General features: G+C 52.7%; 1 protein-coding gene across 1 annotated transcript in view; it reads left to right on the top strand.

Moving 5' to 3' along the window:
- The first annotated feature begins 1,039 nt into the window (after positions 1 to 1,039).
- LOC142002632 (corticotropin-releasing factor receptor 1) overlaps positions 1,040 to 21,937 on the top strand; it is a 34,981-nt gene continuing 14,083 nt past the window's right edge. Inside the window, exons 1-6 of the mRNA XM_074978875.1 lie at positions 1,040 to 1,088; positions 3,951 to 4,071; positions 8,125 to 8,278; positions 9,968 to 10,028; positions 11,718 to 11,790; positions 21,270 to 21,355. Coding sequence (XP_074834976.1) covers positions 1,078 to 1,088; positions 3,951 to 4,071; positions 8,125 to 8,278; positions 9,968 to 10,028; positions 11,718 to 11,790; positions 21,270 to 21,355 — 506 coding nt within the window. The 5' untranslated portion in view covers positions 1,040 to 1,077. The remainder of the gene's footprint in view (positions 1,089 to 3,950; positions 4,072 to 8,124; positions 8,279 to 9,967; positions 10,029 to 11,717; positions 11,791 to 21,269; positions 21,356 to 21,937) is intronic.

Genomic DNA, 21,937 nt, shown 5'->3' with positions numbered 1-21,937 from the left:
AGTGGCTTCAGGTAAGCATCCAATGTTCAAGGCCCCCAAATCACTTTGAGAAGTGTGACTAGCCTTTCAATTTTAATGTGTGAGGCTGTCAGATATAAAACAGGGAAGTAGCTTTTAAAGAATGTCAGGCCTGATTTTCATTAACATCAAGGCCACTGTGCACAGTGCCAGCTGCTGAAGGACCTGGAAAGTGGGAGTGAATTCCACCTATACTTGCTTAGATCTCCTCCACGCTGCCAGAGCCTAAATGTCAGTGAAAATCATACCCATGCTTTTATTCTTGAGATATCTGGTGACTGCCTCCATGATGTCTGTGCCCTGTCGCAGGGCACCCTGCAGATGCATTGTGCTCCTCTGCTCAGGGCCCCTCCAGGACAGGAAGAAGGCAGCTGCAGGTACCTGTTAGCAGTGTCCTCTGTAAGCTGAGCACTTGGGTGGCCACCCGGGAGAGATTCAAGGACTGCCAGCTGATTAGAAGAGTGCCCCCACATTTGGCAGCGTGTGTTTCTACTGGTGGTACCCATCATGCCCATGCCTTGGTGCATATAACATTTATTCCACCCATGGATGAAAAGAAATAGAAGGAACCCTGCCTGTGAACCCTGTACTATAACAAAGAGGTCGAGCAGCTGACTGGAACCTAAAGAAAAACAGACACAAAGATGAAAAGACACTTGAGAAACCAAAACACAAAGATCCAGATGGAGAGAGATAGTGGGAAAGAATGGTTAGAAATGCTACGGAAAAAACCCAGTGGGAATCTAGCATGGCATTTGCAAACCATCACTGTTTGTGCATCACTCTCTTCCGTCCTTCCCCACATCTCGGTCTTATCTAAAGAGACAGTCAGTGCCTTGGGACAGGCCTGCAATTACAGTGCCGAGCTCTCTTAACAGTAGATCTCGAAGCATTGCACAAAGCAGTGACTGGGGTAGCCATAACCCTTGCTGATCCACCTTTGTTGTGTCTTTTCTCCCTCAGAAGAAGAGCAAGCTGCATTACCACATTGCCGTCATCATAAACTACCTGGGACACTGCGTCTCACTAGGGGCCTTGCTTCTGGCCTTTGTCCTCTTCATGCGATTGAGGTAAGAGACCCAAGAAGCCCATGGCTAAGGTCCAAGTGTCATCCAGGCCCTGTTCTCCTCCCTTCCCATATTCCATCTCTGCCCTCCCCCTCCCACACTTGCTCTGCCTTTATCCTGCCCAGGCTCCACCCCCTCCCTCCTTTTCCTCGGGAAATGCCAGACCACCTCCAGTAAATGCAGGAGCAACCCCTGCCTTGCCCTGGAGTGGCACCATCTGAAAGTAGCATGAGTCCAGTCAGCTGATTCTATGGCTTTCTCACTTGATGGCTCCCTCATCTTTATGGCTAGGTCTACACGGAGCTCTGCTCAGCGCTGCTGCCGGCAGAGCTATGCAAAGTGAGCTTCTCGGGATTACAAATGGCTACTTTATGCATACTCCCAAAGCTCCTTACCATAGCCATGTGAGAGTTCTGTGCCAGCAGAAGGGGGCACTGGCACTTCAGAGGACGTGCCTCTGCCAGCTAAACCTGCCTCTGTCACCAGTCCCTTATGCGGGCATCGAACACTCATGTGGCTATGGTATGCTTTGGAAGTATGCAAATAAGCAGCCATTTGCAATCCTGAGAAGCTCACTTTGCATAGCTCTGCTGGCAGCAGCGTTGAGCAGAGCTCCGTTCAGACCCAGCGTACAGGCCCATAAAACTCTACAGCGGATTCTCTGAAGAGTAAAACCAAAGCCAAGCATCTCTCTCTCCCTGCTGGGACTTAAGCATTGTGCTCTCTCCTCCCCTACTTGTTAGCTTGATAGTTTTTTTTACCTGACATGTAAACGGACCTTCATTGTCTCTGCCTGAAGAACCATCCCAAGCAAAATCTTTCCTTGGTCCAGGGGCTTGTCTACACTGGCAAGTTACAGCATGGTAATTTTCTTGTTCAGGGTCAGGGTTGTCAACCATCGGTAAATTTACAGTCTATAACAAGTTAGCCGAAAGTGGATGTGTCTGTAAAGTCCGTAGGTGTCTGTAAATTTCATAAATGTGCAATAAAATTTCAAAAAACAGCAATTATTCCATAGCAATTACATTTCTTCTGTGCTGCTTCAGCCATTTTACTGCAGAACAGCAGAACTTGGACATTTTAATTGTTTATTTAGCTCAATGATTGAGCGATGTAACGTGAATTATGAGATTCATGTGATGTTATCATCTATATTATCCCAGAGTTAGCGTAAGCACATTGGCAATGAGAGTAACTAAATGAAAGTGAGTTCTTGTGATGTGTGAATGATAATGATTACTTTTCACTTTTGGCCATTTATGTCGTCTTTATATAGGATACAAATTACGTCTATAAAAAAATTTGTCTGTCTGCAAATTTTTCCCATTTAGTCCATAAATGAAATTTCTGTGGGTTGCCAATCCTGCTCAGGGTGTGAAAAGACACCCACAGGAGCACAGCAAGTTACAGTGCTGTGAGGCAGTGTTTCTTAAGCTTTTTGAGACCACAGAATACCAAACAATAATATTTTGCATGTGGAACACCTATGACAATTTTCTTGAAAAAATAAAAAAATTGTTGTCAGACCACAAAAAAATGTTTGAGGAGTAAAGGGACTTTGAAGTTGCCCAGGCACTTCGAAGTACCGGCGGGTTAGCTGCGGCTACATGCAAGCCACACTTTGAAGTTTAATACTTTGGACTTGCCACGGGGGAGAATTAGCTTAATGAAGTGCTGCATAGGCAGCAGAGCACTTCATTAATAATCTCCCAACACCCTACTTACCATACTCCCTTCGAAGTAGGGAGCTAGTGCAGACAACCCCACTGCCACTTTCAGCTTGAACATGGTGACAAAGCCTAGGACGGGGTCAGAAACCAAAATAGCAAGAAAAGCCATATTTTTCCAGTTCGGTAAAAAACTCAGTAATTCAAGGGCCGCAATGAATGTGAATACAGACTATCCTTAATAAATAATGTCAAACTGTACTTTATGTAACACCTATTTTAAGAACAGCACACACACAATTATTTGTAATGTGATATGTGTTTACTGCAGCATACTATTTGCATACTATATTCTGTTTCCTCACACTTTACGTGTGTGTTTGTGCCACTCTCTTCCTTCTCACTCTCTCTGGAGGATGCTAGGAGTTGTCCAATGTTTCAAGATCATGTATCATTTGCTATTTAGATATGAGTTGTTCAGTTTGGGGCTTTTAGATGTTCTGTGTTTGTCAAAAATGATCAGGAGGTTTGGGGTAGGTTTTTACGCTTTGCAATTATAGTGTTGGGAGCCACAAAGAAGTCCTTAAAGAGCCACATGCAGCTCCAGAGCCTCAGGTTCCAGACCCCTGGCCTAAAACAAACCTGTTCACCAGTCCTGTCCATCCCCCCTCCCAACACCCCCACACCCCGCACACACAGAACACTGTTGAAAAACAAGTAAACCTCATTCTGGGATGTATTACTACAAGTGTCGTTAGTAGGCCACAAGAAGCAACGGGCTTGAATTGCAGGAAGGAAGGTTTAGGTCAGTGATTAAGCACTGGAATAAATTACCTAGGGAGGTTGTGGAATCTCCATCATTGGAGATTTTTAAGAGCAAATTAGACATACACCTCTTGGGGATGTTCTAGATGATGCTTGATCCTCCCAGGAGACTGGACTAGATGACCTCTCAAATTTCCATCCAGTCCAATGATTTTATGATTCTAAGCCTGGTTCAAACACATTAGCCATCGCTCCAGTGTGCAGCCAAAACTCTTGAAACTCACTGTGTACGTGCATCAAACCAGAATATGATCAGTGAGTTATTCATCTTCTAGTGCCATATTACATGACAACTTTTAGATACATAGTTTAAGCCACAGTGAGCTGTGATACTCTGAACGAATCAGGCATCTTTCTCCTCTTGTGTCCCCAGGAGCATCAGGTGCCTCCGAAACATCATCCACTGGAACCTGATCACAGCCTTCATCTTACGAAATGCCACCTGGTTTGTCGTGCAGCTCACCATGAATCCAGACGTTCATGAAAGCAATGTGGTAAGTCCCACACCGGCCAGTATAAATGGCAGCACAGCTGCAATAGCCTGGACAGCGGCTGCAGCATGGCTGTGGGTTTGTATTCATGTGGCCGCTGTTCTGGGCAACGCAGAGAAAAGATAGCTCAAGGAACAACGCAGGGAAGCTGCAGCAGCCTGGACTTTAGCAGGTGCTAGTCACAGCCTGCACTGAAGCCTTTGTTCTGCAGCTTCTCTGCAGCTGGTTTTAGAGGTACTCTGTAGATCAAAGCTAGCTCTGGCTTGCCAACCTGGCCTGTGGGCACACCTGAGAGTGACTGTCTATGTTTCCTGACTGCTCCAAGTGCTGCCCAGGGTGTAACATCGCACACCCAGCATATCGGGCACTGCCCAGGGTGTCGCATTTGTAGTGGGGCAGAGAGGTCGCCCCATTACCCAAAGGGGAAGAAACCCCTCTGGGAGCCATTTTGTACTGAGCCTGGCCCCTCCCAGTCACCTGACGAGAAGTCAGGAGGCTGGGCCAGGACTACCACAGCCCAGCCTGAGGACCCAGTCGATGCTGAGCCTCCAGTGGAGGCAGAGGACAGCTCTGGGTTGCCTGCCTGAGGGGCTGAGGCCTGGATGGGGCCACCTGGGACCCCAGCAGATCCTAGAGGACTGACCAGAGGACCGGCCTCAGCCTGCGCCCCGAGCCAGCCTGGGGCAGCAGAGCTGCAGGCCTGGATCAGGCCAGCCAGACTGGAGCCCTGAGAGACCGACCGGACACCTGGCCATGTGCTGGGGGAGCCCAGGAGCGGCCCCAGGGATGGGCGAGGGTCAGCGTGGTGCGGCTGGATTCCCCACTGACCCCCGCAGCTGACCGTGCTGCTGCAACCAGGGCCCCTGGGCCAGGACGCGGTGGAGTGGGCAGGCCTGTGTCCTCTGCCCTGCCACCCAGTTGCCGGGTGGTGGTCTCCCTCCCCTGCCACCAGCACAGGTGACATGTCAGTACCCTGCATGAACTGGGTTGGTCGCCCTGCCTGGAGCTAGGGCTGGGACTCTCCTGAGCCAGGAGACAGCCTGTGCGTGTTTGTTTGCTGCCCTGCCCTGAGCTGGGGCCTGGGCTGGCTGGGGAACTGTGTTTCCCTCCCCACCCTGCCCCAGGGCCCAGCCCTTCTGAGACTTGAGCTCATTTCCCTGAATTGAGACTGTTTGATTTGCTGCCCTGCCCCGAACCAGGGCTGGGGCCCTCCTGGGGCTGAGTGTTTGCTGCCCCGCCCTGCGTTGGGGCCTGGGCGTATTGCGAGTGTGTGTGTCCTGCGCTGACCTAGGGCTAGACCCTGACCTGAGCTAATTTCCCCTGAGCCCACCTGAAGCAAGGCCGGGCTCCTGAACTGTCACCTGTCACCCATCTGAGGCAAGGTGGCAATCCCAGAACTATTGACATTTGTTTGTTATGGTACCTGTGGCAGTGGGGCAGAGTGGCCGACCACTGGCACCGAGGGGGAGGAACCCCTCCGGGAGCTCAAACCAGCTACACACTGCACACCCAGCACATCGGTCAGCACCCGGGGTGCAACACTGCACACCCAGCACATCGGTCAGCACCCGGGGTGCAACACTGCACACCCAGCATATCGGTCACCGCCCGGGGTGTAACACTACACACCCAGCATATTGGTCATCGCCTGGGGTATAACACTGCACAGCCAGCATATCGATTACCGCCCGGGGTGTAACACTGCACAGCCAGGATATCGGTCACCGCCTGGGGTGTAACACTGCACAGCCAGCATATCGGTCAGCGCCCGGGGTGTAACACTGCACAGCCAGCATATTGGTCAGTGCCCGGGGTGTAACACTGCACACCCAACATATCGGTCACCGCCCGGGGTGTAACACTGCACAGCCAGGATATCAGTCACTACCCGGGGTATAACACTGCACACCCAGCATATCAGTCAGCACCCGGGGTGTAACACTGCACAGCCAGCATATCGGTCAGTGCCCGGGGTGTAACACTGCACAGCCAGCATATCGGTCAGTGCCCGGGGTGTAACACTGCACAGCCAGCATATTGGTCAGTGCCAGGGGTGTGACACTGCACACCCAGCATATCAGGTACTGCCCGGGGTGTAACACTGCACACCCAGCATATCGGTCATCGCCTGGGGTGCAACATTGCACAGCAGCATATCAGGCACTGCCCAGGGTGCCTTGTTAAACACCCGACGTGGCAGACACTGCCCAGGGTGGTCTGTGATACCCAGTGTTCCAAGTTGCAGCCATGGGGTGGTACTGCCTGCACACAGCATGTGCTGCCTGGCCTGTGAGTTGGGGCCGCCCAGCCGGGTTGGTCTGTGGGTCCTGGAGCTGAGAGCGGTCCTCGTGACGAACAGGTGCAGCTGGGGTTAGAGCTGCACTGGCGAAGGAGGCAGGTGGTGCCAGAATTGGAACAGCCCCATGCGTGTGGCAGTGACCTGCGCTGTGCCTGGCTCCCAGCAGGGCAAGCAGCTCCTACCAGTGCTGTAGGCACCCTGAGGTAAGGGGCAAAGCCCTAGGTCACAGTAGGACTCACTGAGGCCCCCCTGAGGGGGTTCACAGGCTAGTTATCTGCACCCTTGTGTCCCACCAGGGTACGTCAACCCTGTGAGCAGCAGCCCACAGCCGTGAGTCTCAGCCCCGGCAACAGTCAGCCTTGCTGGACTCGTGCGGCGGTGCTCAAAATAGCCATGTAAATGCAGTGGCTGGACCTAAGATTCTGAAACTATCTTCTCCCCTAAGGTCCAGGCCTGAGGCACAGCCCCAGCTGCACTGGCTACGCCAAGCTGAAACACCACTGCCATGGGCTGGGCAGACCTGTTCTCAGGGGAAGGGCCACTGACGGGTTCCCCAACATCACAGGGCCCTAAACACAGCACTCATCACCTGCAATCAGTGAAGGGGAGCTGACGGCTGGCAGGACGCCTGCTAAGAGAAATCAGAGGAGATGGACTACTGGCAGAGAGCCATGTCCATACCTCCTGCTAATCCCTGCTCCTGTGCAGGGCACGCTCTGTCGCACAACCTCAGTGCCAGCTCCTCCTAACTAGTGCCCTTGTGCAGGGCACAGTCTGTCACACGACCCCAGTGCCAGCTTCTGCTCCAGCCCTGCTGGCTTGACCATCAACCCAGGGTCCATACAGGGGGCTTGTTCATTTTAGTGGGCACTGGGGATGTTTGGTGCTAAGAGGAAATAGATGGGAGCAGCAGCCTGGTGCATGTGCGGCCAGGGGAGGAAGAAGCGTCCCATTGGACAAGACGATGGCTCAGCCCCTCAAAGGCATTTGGGCACCAAACTCACATTGACTTAGGAACTTAAATGTCTCTGGGGATCTGGGCCAACAGTCACACGGCTACACCCATGGACTGGCCCTCTCACCCTCTCCCTGCAGCCCCCAGTTTGAGGTCAGCCCAGCTCCAGGTTACCTAGCCTCTGTGAGGGGTGGGGAAGGGGGATGTGAAACCACAGGAGAGGAGAAAAAGCCAAAACTGTGCCAGGCCACACCCAGAGTACACCCACATGTCAGTTCCTAGTGAGGAAGGCCATGGAGCTCGCCCGAGAGGCTAAGGGATGGTGCCCTAGCTAGGTCTTCGGTGACCTGTGTTCAAATCTATTTTCTGCCATTCAGAGTTCGGTTATATTGTGCCTTGGTTTCCCAGGGCTGAAGAGAGATAACACCAGTGCCCTGCCTCACAGGGCCTGTCATGAGGATGAATCTAAGCACCACTGTGAGGTACTTTAATGGGAACTAGATAAGAACCAAGGTAGATTGCAGAGACCTGAGTTCTCTGTAACCGACCCATTGGGTTTGCTTGGGCAAGTCACAGTCCCTCTGTGCCTCAGTTTCCCCTCTGTAATCTGCAGCTGCTGGAGCTTGGCTTTCCTGTGGGAGTAGTGCTGTCTGTTTTCAGGCCCAGATGGATCAAGCAGCCCAGCGGAGAGAAGAAACTCTGCAAGGTGCTTGCTGTTTGATTCATCACTTCGTGATCTGTGCCAAATTCACATCCTGACCTTCGTCCTTCGTTCCCCCTCCCTCCCACCCTACCTTGGCAGGCTTGGTGCCGTCTGGTCACAGCTGCCTACAATTACTTTCATGTCACCAATTTCTTCTGGATGTTCGGCGAAGGCTGCTACCTCCACACAGCCATCGTGCTCACCTACTCCACCGACAAACTCCGCAAGTGGATGTTCATCTGCATTGGCTGGTGTAAGTCCCCGGGAGTTGGGGTGAGCCTGGGGCCTGGCCCAGGAAGCGTGGGTGCCAGCAGATAGCTGTACTTCTGACTTTCTGTGTAAACCCCTGTCTGGATGGGGAGAGCCAGCTGGTGAGCCATGGCCTTGAGAGCGTATTGTGCCACCACTAGCATTCTCCAATTGCGTCCTTCCATCCTGTAGGTCTGAGGCAGATGGGAGAGAATTCAGAGGCCCCCCCCACCCCACAGCCTTCTCCCAGCACTGCCCAGACCTCATTCTGTGTGCCCTGGGGCTGGGCACCAGCATGGCAGGCAGGGAGATGTGCACAGACCTCAGGGTAGATACCAGCCCTGAACATGGGGAGCCAGGCAGAGCAGACAAGCTGCCAGCATTCCCCTTGATTACACACTGTAATCCCCCCTTGCATGGTTCACGTGCTGGGTCTTGCCCAGATGAGGCTGGTGTGACAGGGTCAGGCCAGGGGGGTAGCTTACAAGGTGAGAGAAGCAGCTCTAGAAAGCAGAAACAGCCCTGACTAGTGAGGTGTTATCACAGGCAGTGGGGAAGAGGCTGCTATAAATCAATAAGGGTCATCTGATCTCACTTGAGGCTGCCACAGGCCTTTAAAAAGTCTCCCCCCCCACTCCCCCCAGTGGGGGTGAGGGAGAGTGGAAGCAGAGGCTGGAGAGAAGTGAGGAGATTAGAGTAGTGAAGGAGAATATAAAGCTCTGCCCTTTATACTCTTTATGTAGTGAAGGAGAATCCCTCTTTATACTCTCCTCTGCAACTCCCCCACTCATGCAGCTGACGAAGCGAGTCTTTGCCCACCAAAGCGTATGCTCCCAATTATCTGTTAGTCTATAAGGTGCCACAGGACTTCTTGTTGTTTTTGGAGAATACCAACAGCATCAAAGACAGCAGGGGAGCTGAGCTCCCACAAGTGGTGTTTGGGCTTCCTGCCCTAGTAACTGCAGGGCTCAGCCAGAGGCTTGGAAGGACAGGCCACTCGGACCAGGGGGCACCTACCTGCTGTCCTTTGAGCCAAGAGCCTGAACCCTAAACCCCAGCAAGGGCAAGTGGGCCCCATACCATGGGGACTGTGGACTAAATAGAGGTCTTAGGCCCAGGAATAGTACTTGCCGGGCCACACTGGATAGATCCACTCATGCTCCTGAGGCCCCATCTCTGTTATGCCTGGTTGCTGTTCCATACACTTGAACCCTATGGCTTTGTGGTTCCTGGATCTTGGGGACCTTGGAGAGCTTGGAGGCAGCATGGACTGGCAGATCAAACACCCCCACCCCCCAGACCTAGATTCCCTAGGGCCCTCAAACGAACAATGTTCAGTCCCCCAGGCAGCCCTCAGTGTGTGCTCAGCCCCCTGACTCCCAGAAGGGAGCGGAGGGGAGGGCTCTGGACCAGGAGGTATTGCTTCCTGCTTAGCCCCTGAGCCTGGAGTCTGAGGCAGAGCAAAATACTTATGGAACCAGAGCTCAGCAACTTACTGGTGATACTCAGGACAATCGGCTTCACTGCACACATCTGCATTGCCTGGGCAGGCAGAGCTCTGCCAGAGCACGTGCCAAGCTCAGCATCTTGCGAGGGTCCCACAGTCCTATGCAGGAATCTGGTGTAGATCTTCCCTAGACTTTTGTCAGCACTTCCGCTGCTGAGACCAAGCTGTGTCTTTCTTTGCTCACAGGTATCCCCTTTCCAGTCATTGTCGCCTGGGCCCTTGGAAAGCTGTATTATGACAATGAGAAGTAAGTTTGAGTTCTACTGCACCTAGTCTGATCAGGACGATGTTGATACTAAAGCACTGCCCAGAGTTTAAAGAAGGCGGGCTCCATGCAAAGAGAGGGGCCAGATAGATAGGCATCTTCTTTCCTGCTGGGCTTTCCCCTTCAAGGGATGAGTGGGAATTTAAGGGGAGATGTTTGCCAGAGTCAAGTTCTGTCCCAGGAAAGCTCACTACCTAATACATGATTTTGTTAGTCTTTAAAGTGCTACTGGACTGCTTTTTTGTTTTGGTCCCTACAAAGTGTTTATAAATTGGCTGGCAGATTAAATCCCAGCTCCATTTAGCACATTGCCTCCACCTGAACCACTTTCACAGACCTGCTAATGGAGGACTTAGCAGACATGTGTTGTGTTCTTCCTGTGAATTGTGGAGTTAAAATTAGCCCATTGTGGCACCTGACAGTTTGCTTGTTGTTCAGCCCTAGCTTTGACATGTGAGACAAAGGGCAAATCTACACTAGACCTTAAAGTCAATTGTAAGAGCTACGATTCCAGCTACAGCAACTGCATAGCTGGAATCGACCAATCTATTATTAACTTATCAAGCCATCCTCCCTGCGGGAGGTGGACAGGAGAAACTCTCCCATTGACCTCCTTTACTCCTGGGGAGAATGAGTAGCACAGGGGTTAACACTTGACTCCTGATAGTTCCATTTAGCACATCCCCACTAGGCGTGCAAAATCAAACCCCTCAAGATCAACCCTAACTGGGTCGGTCTCCTGGTAAGTACAGACATAGCCCAAAACCTTTCCCACTCCCGCAGGAGATGCACCAGTTGAACTTAACATGTGGCAAAAGCAAGGTGGACCTTCTCAAGCCTTGCCTGCATGGGATCGTAGGCTCGTGTAGTTATACCACTGCAGTTCTACCCTTACAGCAGTCCAAGTGGCTGTTGTAACTCCAGGATAATGGCCTCTCTCCAGTTTGATTAAACTACTTCCAAAGCAACATAAATAACCCCTAGAAAGGCCTCTGAAGCTTACCTAGACTAGGAATTTAATTCAGGTGAGGGTAGGGTGTGAATTTAAAGTGTCACTGCTCTTCTGAATTCTGTCCTTCTTGCAGAATAATGTCATGTTCCAAGCAGGGCTGACATGCACCCCAGGGCAAGGTGGGAGCAGGGCTGCGCTCCATGCCCCAGAATGGGGCATGCCAAGGGCAGACAGGGCAGGGCCTAGGGCTGTCAGCCATAAGCAGCCCTCCCTGCCCTCTGTGCCTCAGAGCCATGTGGAGCAGGGCTGCCATGGCTTTTCAGAGAGGCTTGGAGCTTCAGCAACGGCCACAGTAGCAGCAGCAGTGACCAGAGCTCTGGGCCCCTTTGAAACTCCGGGATCCGTTGCCTCCCACATCCCCATCAGTGGGCCTGCTTGTTCCCTTTTAGCTAGATTAAATGACACCAGAACAAAGCCCTTCATTCCAGAAGAAGAGCATGCACACAGTGAGCTGCTGAGTAATAAATCCAGGGGTTAGCCAAGCTTCAATTCCAGATCAAGTCTCCTTATACCCAACTACTTGTTGTGCTTTAAATTCACAACCTATTTTACACCAATAAAACTTCCCATGCAGACAAGGTCTTAGGGAGGGTCATCCCAGGACGGTGTGCTGAAGTTCACAGCCTGGATGCTGACTGCCCCATTCACTTGATTTGCAGATGCTGGTTTGGGAAGCGAGCTGGAGTCTATACCGATTACATCTACCAAGGCCCCATGATCCTGGTGCTGCTGGTAAGCACAGAGGTTCTTGGTCTCTTGAGGACATCTTCACTCTTGTCTGATCTCACTGGGGACATTACCCTAAGCTAGGGTGACCATAACTCCCTAGGCCAGGGGTTGGCAACCTGCAGCTCCAGAGCCACATGCGGCTCTTTGAGGAGTCATTTGCGGCTCTGAACGCTGGAATTAGGGTTACCATATATCCATTTTTTCCCAGACATGTCCTCTTTTTCAGCCATTAACTCTCAGTCCAGACAGGTTTTTACAAAATCTAAAAATGTCTGGGATTTTGCTCTACCCTGCGAATGCCTTCTGCAGCCCTGGAGCTTTCCCACCCCCCCACACCGCCACCCCCGATTGTTTGTGCTTTGGCTCAAATTACAGCTGCTCCTGCTAGTCAGGAGGGAGCAAAGTCAGAAATGGAGTTGGCAGGAGCGGAGCTGTGGTAGGAGGGCCTTCTCCCCTCCCTTTTGGTTTAGGGAAATAAGATCTACGGGGAGCAAGTTCAGGCTGAGAGCTGAGCCCCTCCAGCCAGCAGTGTTTGCAGCCCAGCTGTGAATGGGGCCAGCCAGCCCAGACATTGCCATTCACTGGCAAGGTACGCACTCCTTGTGGGGGTGAGTTCAGGTTGAGAGTTCAGCCCGTGCAGGTAGCGTGCTGCTAGCACAGCTGTGAATGGAGCCAGCCAGCCAAGAGTTGGGGACAAGCAGCTCCCAGGGAGGTTGCATTGCTACTGTTACCACACAGAGCTGCCGTGGCCTGATTGCCGTACAGTTACTGTCAGGGGTTTGGACACTGTGCTCAAATTAATTCATACTGAGATTTTCCCAAGCTATGGACTCAGGGGAGCAGAAGAGAGGAAATAAAGGCTACGTCTACACGTGCACCCAACTTCGAAATAGCTTATTTCGATGTTGCGACATCGAAATAGGCTATTTCGATGAATAACGTCTACACGTCCTCCAGGGCTGGCAACGTCGATGTTCAACTTCGACGTTGCTCAGCCCAACATCGAAATAGGCACAGCGAGGGAACGTCTACATGCCAAAGTAGCACACATCGAAATAAGGGAGCCAGGCACAGCTGCAGACAGGGTCACGGGGCGGACTCAACAGCAAGTCGCTCCCTTAAAGGGCCCCTCCCAGACACACTTTCATTAAACAGTGCAAGATACACAGAGCCAACAACTAGTTGCAGACCCTGTATATGCAGCACGGACCCCCAGCTGCAGCAGCAGCAGCCAGAAGCCCTGGGCTAAGGGCTGCTGCCCACGGTGACCACAGAGCCCCGCAAGGGCTGGAGAGAGAGTATCTCTCAACCCCCCAGCTGATGGCCGCCATGGAGGACCCCGCTATTTCGATGTTGCGGGACGCGGATCGTCTACACGTCCCTACTTCGATGTTGAACGTCGAAGTAGGGCGCTATTCCCATCCCCTCATGGGGTTAGCGACTTCGACGTCTCGCCACCTAACGTCGATTTCAACTTCGAAATAGCGCCCAACACGTGTAGACGTGACGGGCGCTATTTCGAAGTTACTGCCGCTACTTCGAAGTAGCGTGCACGTGTAGACGCAGCTAAAGTGTTCAACTTGAATGTCAAAAGTGTGCTCACATTCACCGGGGGCTATTGGATTCTCTTCCACCTACTTCCCTAGGTCTGTGATGACCTAAGGCTCAGGGTCTGCCCACCACTGATGGGCTTTCAGCTTCCCTTCATGGCTTGGGCTGTAGGTCCCAGCAGCTAGGATGCTTCAAGAGCAAGTTTACCACAGACTGCTAGTGGGGGTCACCCAGATAAGTTTTGGTTCATTCTCCCAATATCTCTGTGATATGGGAATATTATTAAACCTATTTCACAGATGGGGCAACTAAGGCAAAGAGCAAGAGAGCCAGGCCTCACAAGCACCGCAAACCTGGGTCAGAAGAATGGGCCTTGGCTAACTCTCTTTTGCTGCCAGTGTGCTTTGAAAGCCACTCTCAATCCCCGCCATTGCCAAGGGAGCATGGTGCAAAATTTACAGGAGACTAACATTCGCTTCCAGGGCATTGGACAGGCTGGGGTGGGAGGGCCGCTAACTGCAAGGACAAAAAGTGGGGCCTGACATACAAAGTTTGCTCACCCCTGCTGTACTGTATGCTCCTAAACTGACCACCTTTGGATCGCCAGTTAATTTCTGGTACTCCTTGCCACTAGATAGGACTGATATTGGAGCCTACTAGGACTCAGAAAAGGGTTAAATATTTACATGGATCACATTCCAAATCGTTTGTGCGCTGTTCTCAATGTAGGGCTTACAAAAAGTAGGAGCTGATGTTGTTTATTAAGGACTGTGTCGTATCCACAGGCATTGCAGCTCTTGAAATATTGATTTTGTAACCGAATTTAAAATTCGCTATTTTGGTTGCAGACCCTGCCCTAGGCCACGTATGGGACACTGGGGTCGGGCGGGTGGGGGGGAGCAGATAATGCCTTCCTGGCTTGTGAAATACAACTATCCCAGCCAAAATGGGACAGATGGTCACCTGAGACCTAGACTGCCACCCTGCTAGGAGGGGTTGCTTCCCGGCTGGTGGGGGACAGCCCTGCTCCTGGCTGCCCCACGTGCTGGGGCTCCAGGAATGGGGCTGCTGCTCACTGGTGAAGCTCCCGGCTCCTCTGAGCCACGGGGAGCCTGGTGGCAGCTGTGCCGGTGCAGCTACCAGCTCCCCCAACCACAAGGAACTGGGAAATGGGTGGCAGCCAAATATGGGGCAATTAGCCCCTTTGTTAAAATAAATCTGGACACCTTCCTGGTGCCAGAAGAACAGGGCTGTCTGTCCTGGCCAAAATGGGATGGATGGTCCCCCTACCCTGAACTGGCCAGGGAGAGCAGCTCGGCCATGGGACCGGTGAAGGGAGAGCGTCCATCTGAGTAGGTCAGTATCTCCTTGGAAATATCCACGCTCACTGAAATGCCCATCGGCATTGAGCCCCGATGGGTGATGTGCTGGAGCCAGCCTGTCAGGGTGTCTGGTGCTCAGCTGTTCTTGTGGAGTGCCAGGGGACAGCAGCAGCTGTGACTTGCTGGCTGCCCCTGAAAGGGTGATGTGGGGGAGATCGAGGGGTAATGAAAGAGCATGGCAGGAATGGAGGCAGCCAGCTGGCCTGGCTCAGAGCAGGCAGAATGGTTAGAATGTGACGTAGTTTCCCCCACCAGCATTGGATGTCCATCCCTGCAGCAGCTGAGCAGCTAACTAGACCGAACATCCATCAAAATGGCCCAGCTGCTGAACCTCCCCCGAAAAATCTGACTCCCTTGGCTCCCAACTGAGAAACTGTTTAAGTATGTTGGAGCTGTTCTCTGTGCAGTGCCTTGCACCCCGATCCTCCAGGTGCTCCCACAGTACAAACAGTAACTGACAACCATGTTGAAAATTGCTTCCCCATTCAGCACTCCAGCCCCAGCTATCCTACACCCCAACACCCAATCCACGTTTGCGCCCTGCTACTGGTAACTCTCGGTCTGTGCCTCCTGTTCCTGCACCCCAAATTCCACAGCTCCACCCAGGGTGTTCACTGCTCTTTTCCCAGGTGCCAAACACTTTCTTGTGTCTGACCCACGTCAGCTGTACAGCGCAGACAGATCACTGTCCACAGGGCCGTGTACTGACCCTTCCAGACAGGAATGGTCCAAGTGGCTTGTTCAAATCAGTAACATTATCTTTGTTTCATTGCAGTAGCAGCTCCAGGCCTGAGGCAGAGATCCAACATACATGTCTGCCCTAAAGAGCTATAATATAAGGATAAGGGGGAGAGGCAACAGGTGACGGTAACAGGGGAAGGCAGGCCCTTCCCACTGCCCAGCCCCCGGGTTGGTGGAACAGGCTGAGGTCTCAGCACACCAGCTGCATAATCAGCATCTCGTGGCAAAGAGGAGTTTTTAGGAGGTGGTCTTGCAGGTGTTTGAGGAGCAGCACTGAAGAAAGCACAAAGGTGTTTGTTAGAAAACTTCATGAACTGCTGCCGGAGGCTGGTGTTGCTAACTGAGCGGAGTGAGGCTTCAGTGTCTGGGTAGCACTGAGACAAATTGGAGGATTGCGCCAAAAGAAATCTGGTGAGGTTCTACAAGGACAAGGGCAGAGTCCTGCATGTGGGATGGAAGAATCCCAAGCACTGTTACAGGCTGGGGACCAACTGGCTGAGTAGCAGTGTAGCAAAAAAGGACCTGGGGATTACAGTGGATGAGAAGCTGGATGGCTCTGTCTAGATTACAGGGATCTGTCAACAGAAGTTTTTATTGGAAAATATCTTCCAACAAAACCTGTCAACATATCGCAGCCAAACTGCCAAGTGGATCGCAAGAGAGATCTGCTATGTCAACAGAGAGAGGATGGACTGCCTGGCCACTCTATCAGCAAAACAGCCAATCGGAAGCACAGCAGACAGGGCTGCCCGGGTCCCTGTCTGTTGACAGAGAGCTCCCTGGAACATCCAGACTAGCTTTCTGTCAACAGATCTCTGACATCTGCGTCCTTCCTCAAGGGAAGCAGGGTACAGCTGTCAACAAAAGTGCTGCATTCTGTCAACTTACTGTCGACAGAACACCTTGGGAATCTGGACGCTCCTTGGGTTTTGTCGGCTAAACAGACATTTTCCTGGCAAAACCCTCTAGTGTAGACATTGCCGATATGAGTTAAGAGTGTGCCCTTGTAGCCAAGAAGGCTAATGGCATATTGGGGTGTATTAGGAGGAATGTTGCCAGCAGATCTAGAGAAGTAATTATTCCCCTCTGTTCAGCGCTGGTGAGAACACATCTGGATTTTTGCCTCCTGTTCTGGACTCCCCCCATTGCAGAAAGGATGTGGATGCACTGGAGAGCATCCAGCAGAGGGTGACAAAAAGATTAGGGGTGGAGCATGTGACCTGTGAGGAGAGGCTGAGGGAATTTGGGCTTATTTAGTTTGCAGAAGAGGGATGATTTGATAGCAGCCTTCAGCTTCCTGAAAGGGGCTCTAAAGAGAATGGAGGGAGTCTATTCTCAGTAGATGACAGAATGAGGAGCAATGATGTGAGGTTGTGGGGTGGGGAGAGGTCTAGGTAGGTCTCTAGGAGGAGACACCTCTGCTCCCCCACTTCCAGAGAAGGAACCAGAAAAGTGCTGGGGACACTGTAAACCCAGAGACCTCCCTAGTATGTAGAAGGTGGCGGAGGTAGTTCTGTGCCTCCTCCCAGACCCATGGGCTTGTCATGCCACACCAGGGAGGCACTGTTTGAATGGCCTGATCCTCTCAGGGATGCCAAAATACTCCCCATGCCTGGGAAGTTCCTCTTTTGTTTTATAACAGTCCCCAAAGGAGCATCCACTGCAGCATGTCTGTGCTAAAGCAGGTCAAACCACATTCATCCATCCCGGCCTGGCTTTAGCTCTGTTGGTACCTGAGTGCACCTGGCATGGAAAGGAACCAGCACTCACCAGCTGGGATTCTCTGCAGGCCATTTGGCACCTCGGTCATGGGGGTCTGGTTGTGGTCCTTGCTCAGCTGACTTGCCCTGGAAAACAGGGGATGTGAAGGTGCATGATGCTGGGCTTGGCTCGGCTCAGGGCAGATGGGACTTGCACTGTGTTGGCAGGAGGGGAAAAGCCATGTGAAAGGTCCCTATGGATGCTCCTCCCTTCCTACCAATCAGTGATAATACTCAGGACTTTAAATCGCTGGTATCAACTGGTGTCCCCCCCCTAGTTCTCTGGCTAATTGAGCTTGGCTTCTCATTTCCCAGCCCTTTAGGTAGTCACTGTTTTTAATGTGTCCGTTTTACTTAAATCTGTCTGCAGCTCTCCCCATGACCTCGTTAATGGAGCAGCAGCCAGGAAAGCTTCCAGGCAATGGATTGATTGCCTCAGGAGTCACAGAATCTGTCTCCCGTTTCTTTTTCACCTCCTTCTCCATTTGCTTCCTCCTCTTTCCTCCTTTTTCTCTCTTCCACCTCTTTTTTTCTCCCCTCTACCTTTTAACCCTTCCCCAACATCTCTGCGCCTCACACCTCTTCTCACCTCCACAGACAGAAGCCCCGTTCTGACACTGAACTTGGCCCCCAGATGTCTTGATAATAAAGTTCTTGGGAGATGATAAATAAAGCTGCCCTGTTCCCTGAGACAATCCGTCTCGTGTGTTGAAGGAAGTGGGAGCCCTGGTAAAGAACAGGGCTGATTATGTCATCAAAGGCTCCATCAGAATTAGAGCAGGGTTGACTTTTTTCATCAAAGCCTTTTTGGGGTCAAATAATAGGGTTTTAAAATAAAAATGACCTTGTTTTTTTGCGAGTTTTTGATGGAAAAAACAGAAGCCAGCCACCTCTTTCCCCAAGCATTACCTTCACAAAATGATTCCATGAATTTCCAAAGTAGAGCCACACGTGTTTTAAAACACATGTAATACAGACCTTGTGCCACGCAGGATTGTGGCAGCTCAGTGATTTCACATCAAATGGCCCCATTTACAATCAGAAAAATAGTTTTCCTACAGATGCCCACTGGGACATTAGAGTCAAGCTTCAGCATCCCCAGGAATAAAGGTCTAGCAGGCCACGTCATGCCCTCGGTGTTATGTCAACAGTATTGCTGGCTAAGTTCCAGTCTTACCCACTTGGCCAGCCCCATGGGCTCCAGCAATTTTGCACAGGAGTGGCTGACTGGAACCTGGTTCTCTCATTGATGCATGAGAAGGAACAGATTCTAGCTCACTCTTGCGGGGCTCTGCTGGCTCTACCAGGTGCCAGGCAGTGATGGGCTGATGATTCCTCCAGTGAAAGGGGAATCACATAGGCAGCCTAGCCAGGCCTACATCAACACCACAGCACAGGAAGCATGGTGGCAGGGACATGTACTCTAGCCAGCAGATGAAAGAGCAGCTCTGAGGATGCACTTGTGGTGCACCAGAGGCCAAACCAGCCCCCAGTGGCCTCAGGGATCTGCACTTAGTACAGCGTGGCCAGACCCAGTCACTGGACTGTTTGTGTGTGTTGCACTTCCTTTGGGGCTTGAGTCTGGCCTTTGAGATCAGACCTGCTGCCTTGAGATGAATACATCAGTCGATGCATGGGAGAGCACACAGTGGGCCCAGGGCAAGTGGCAGGGCTCTGCTCCCCTTAGGTCTGATTCCCCCAGCTGTGCAGCATCCTCTGTTCTTGTGTGTGTCTGGCTCACCTGGGTCCTAAAGCCAGCATGTGCAAGGGAACTGGCTGACACATAATGCAGGGTTGTGGGGGAGTCAGATGGTTGGGCACCAGCCCCGGCCTGCTCAGACCCAGCTCCCAAGAGAGAACACTCCTCTCCCACTTGCATAACCAAGAAATATCTTGGTGCTTTTCTGATTGGGGTAACAAAGCTTGTCACCCTCTGCTTGCTGCAGAGGCAAGGCGGCCCAGGCAGGCCAGGCTGGCTCTGCTGGATGCCTCGCTGGCACTGCAGTGTTCTGCCCAGCCAGTGCCCTAGCACTGAGCAGCCAGTCGAATAACTGCGTTCCCCAGCCAGCTCCTGTCGCTATCAGGGAACAGGAACAGCGCCAGGAGAGAGGAAGCAGGAGAGGGGAGCTCTGGTTGTTCCACCACGTGAAGAGAAACAACGTTCAAGTTTCCGCATGGTCTGGTGCCGGAATCCCAGGAGAGGGTGGCTTGGCTGCATCTCTAAACCAGGGTGGTGGAGCGGGGCACTCTCACATAGAGGGTTTGTTTGCTTATCCTGTCTGCCCGCCTGCATACCCAGCCCTTAAGGTTCACCCAGTGACACCCAGATTGGTCCCAGCGACTTGCTTTGGACTAAACCATTGCTCATCAGCTGCTTGGGCAGCCCTGGCCCTTGGACACGTGCCTGGGCCTGACTTGGCAGGTGGATCCAAGCTGCCCTTCTGTCTCCAAGGTCAGGGTGGCAGCAAGTGCATAGCCCCAGGCAGCATAAACCATTTGAATTTCCAGGCTGGTTCATGCCTCTGCCTGGTCTGGAGCAGCCTGTCAGTTACACCGCTGCTGCCCACAGTCTGACACACCTGACAGAGCCACACATGGGAGGTGCTGTGGTCAGAACGTATGTGCAACATTCCCCAGCAGGCCAGGGGACCCTTCGTACCATCTGCACTGGGCACAGTGGGGGCCGTACCACCCACTCCTCGGTGGGTTGTGCTGACATCCCACGACCAGTCCGGACCTGCTTGTCCATCAGCAACTCCCGGGATGGGCAGGCACCACAGTGAATGACGCTAATGTCCTGGAAAGACCCACTCCATCACATGTAGCCATAAGGATACTCAGAGGAATGTGAACTGCGGATCTGCCGGTCCCTACCACCCACCAACCCCCTAGTGCTTAAGAAACAGACGTAACCATGACTGGAGGGGAACACTGCAGGGGGGAACCAGCCAGGTACTCCACCTGCTCAGAGAAAAGGCAGCCAGAGTAGGAGCTTTGGGACATGCCAAGACTTTTCATCCACCTCCCACGTCCCCTTCATCCCTTTCCCTTCCCTTTTGTTACAGTTTAGCTGAGCCCCTCCAACTAACTGCCAACCCCCCAAAAAATAATGGCTCACAATGTTGTCTGCTGCATCACGTTGACGTGTGTTTCTTCCCCTTCCCCACCCTGGGCCTGACTGGTCTGTTGGAATTGTAAGACCAGCCCCTTCTATACTTCTGCACAGCACTTTGCATAGTGGGGCCCCAGTCTCGATTGATCCTTAGGCACAACCACAATAAACAAGTGGGTGTGAATTATTGCTCACATACAGGAGAGCACAAGTCCAGAGTCTGTGAGGGAGAGAGGCCTCGTGGTCGGAGCCAAAGTTAGTGACAGACTCACCAAAGTGTACACATATTGAGCCCACTGGTTTTGAAAGACTTGTGGCTGAGTGGCTTAGCTGCAGAGTTGGCATGTTAGAGGCCTGGGTGTTATTCCAATCTGTCCATAAACCTCAGTCCTGCCCAGTGGGACTGCAATCTTGTGCCTCTCAGGAAGGACGGAGTGTGCTGGCTTGCAGGGCAATATAGTGCTGTGGATGGATGCCTGCTAGGAACCAGACTGAAACCCCACCTCAATCCCTGGGGGTGGGAAATAAGAACTCACTGTAGTGCCCGAGGCTCTGAAAGCTTTCAGGACCTATTCTCCACGCACTAGACCGGGGTGGCCAACCCATGGCTCTCAAACCGCAAGTATCTCTTTGCTCAATGACATGTAGCTGCTGCTTGGAGCCACGTGCCCACGACTGCTCACCGCCACTCTGTGCACACGCCCCAGTGCCGGGAGGGAGAGACACATGGCTGCAGCAGCTCCAGTGAGACCCAGGCACTGGGTTAGGGGTGGGGCTGGGGTGCCTGGCTCTGGAGGAGGGCATTGAGCCATGTACAGTAAACTCTTTCCTGGGCTCCTTTGGTGATTTTTCCATTGCAGGGGGTGGGGGTGGGGCAGGACTGATTTCAATGTGTCACTTGAACATGGACCACTTTCCTTCTTTCGTCTCTTTCAGATCAACTTCATCTTTTTGTTTAATATCGTCAGAATCCTCATGACCAAGCTCCGCGCTTCAACCACCTCCGAGACCATCCAGTACAGGTAGGAGCCCGCTGGCCACAGAAAGCACAAGCCGCAGAGTCCACGCAGCAGCACAGCCCTGCAAAGGCACTGCTAGCACCTCTCTTTGTGTGGCAGATTGGCAGAGGGGGGCCCATATTCACCACTCGCCTGGCCATGGGCATTGCGTTGCATGGGCAGGGAAGGCTGTGCCACCCAACCAGCCTGCTGTGGCCCTGGCTGTGCCCTTCCCCCTTGGCCCAGCCCAGACCAGGTGCTCTTCATGGCAGTGCGCTGCTGCTGCCAGAACCAAACAAGTCTTGGAGTGTCTGGGGCCACTCAGCACTGGGGGGCTGCAGTCACTGGGGCTGCACCGTCTGGTTCTCAGGGGTGGTGTGTGAGCTTGGGGGGCTAGGGCTGCCTGGCCAGTGCTGGGGGACTTGGGGGGCCATGTGCCACCCACTCACCCTACCTCCCTATGTTCCAGGGCCAAGGGGAGGTGCATGCCAGCCACCCTGCCCTCTGCACATACACCTGCCCTGTGCTCAGGGCCAGCAGGAGGGACCATGCTTCACCCCCCTAGGTGACATGTGGTAGTGCTGGGGTTCCCCCTCGGCCCTCTAC

This window comes from Carettochelys insculpta, chromosome 28, assembly GCF_033958435.1.
Source record: "Carettochelys insculpta isolate YL-2023 chromosome 28, ASM3395843v1, whole genome shotgun sequence".
Taxonomy (NCBI): domain Eukaryota; kingdom Metazoa; phylum Chordata; order Testudines; family Carettochelyidae; genus Carettochelys; species Carettochelys insculpta.
This window is presented reverse-complemented; position numbering and strand designations above follow the sequence as displayed.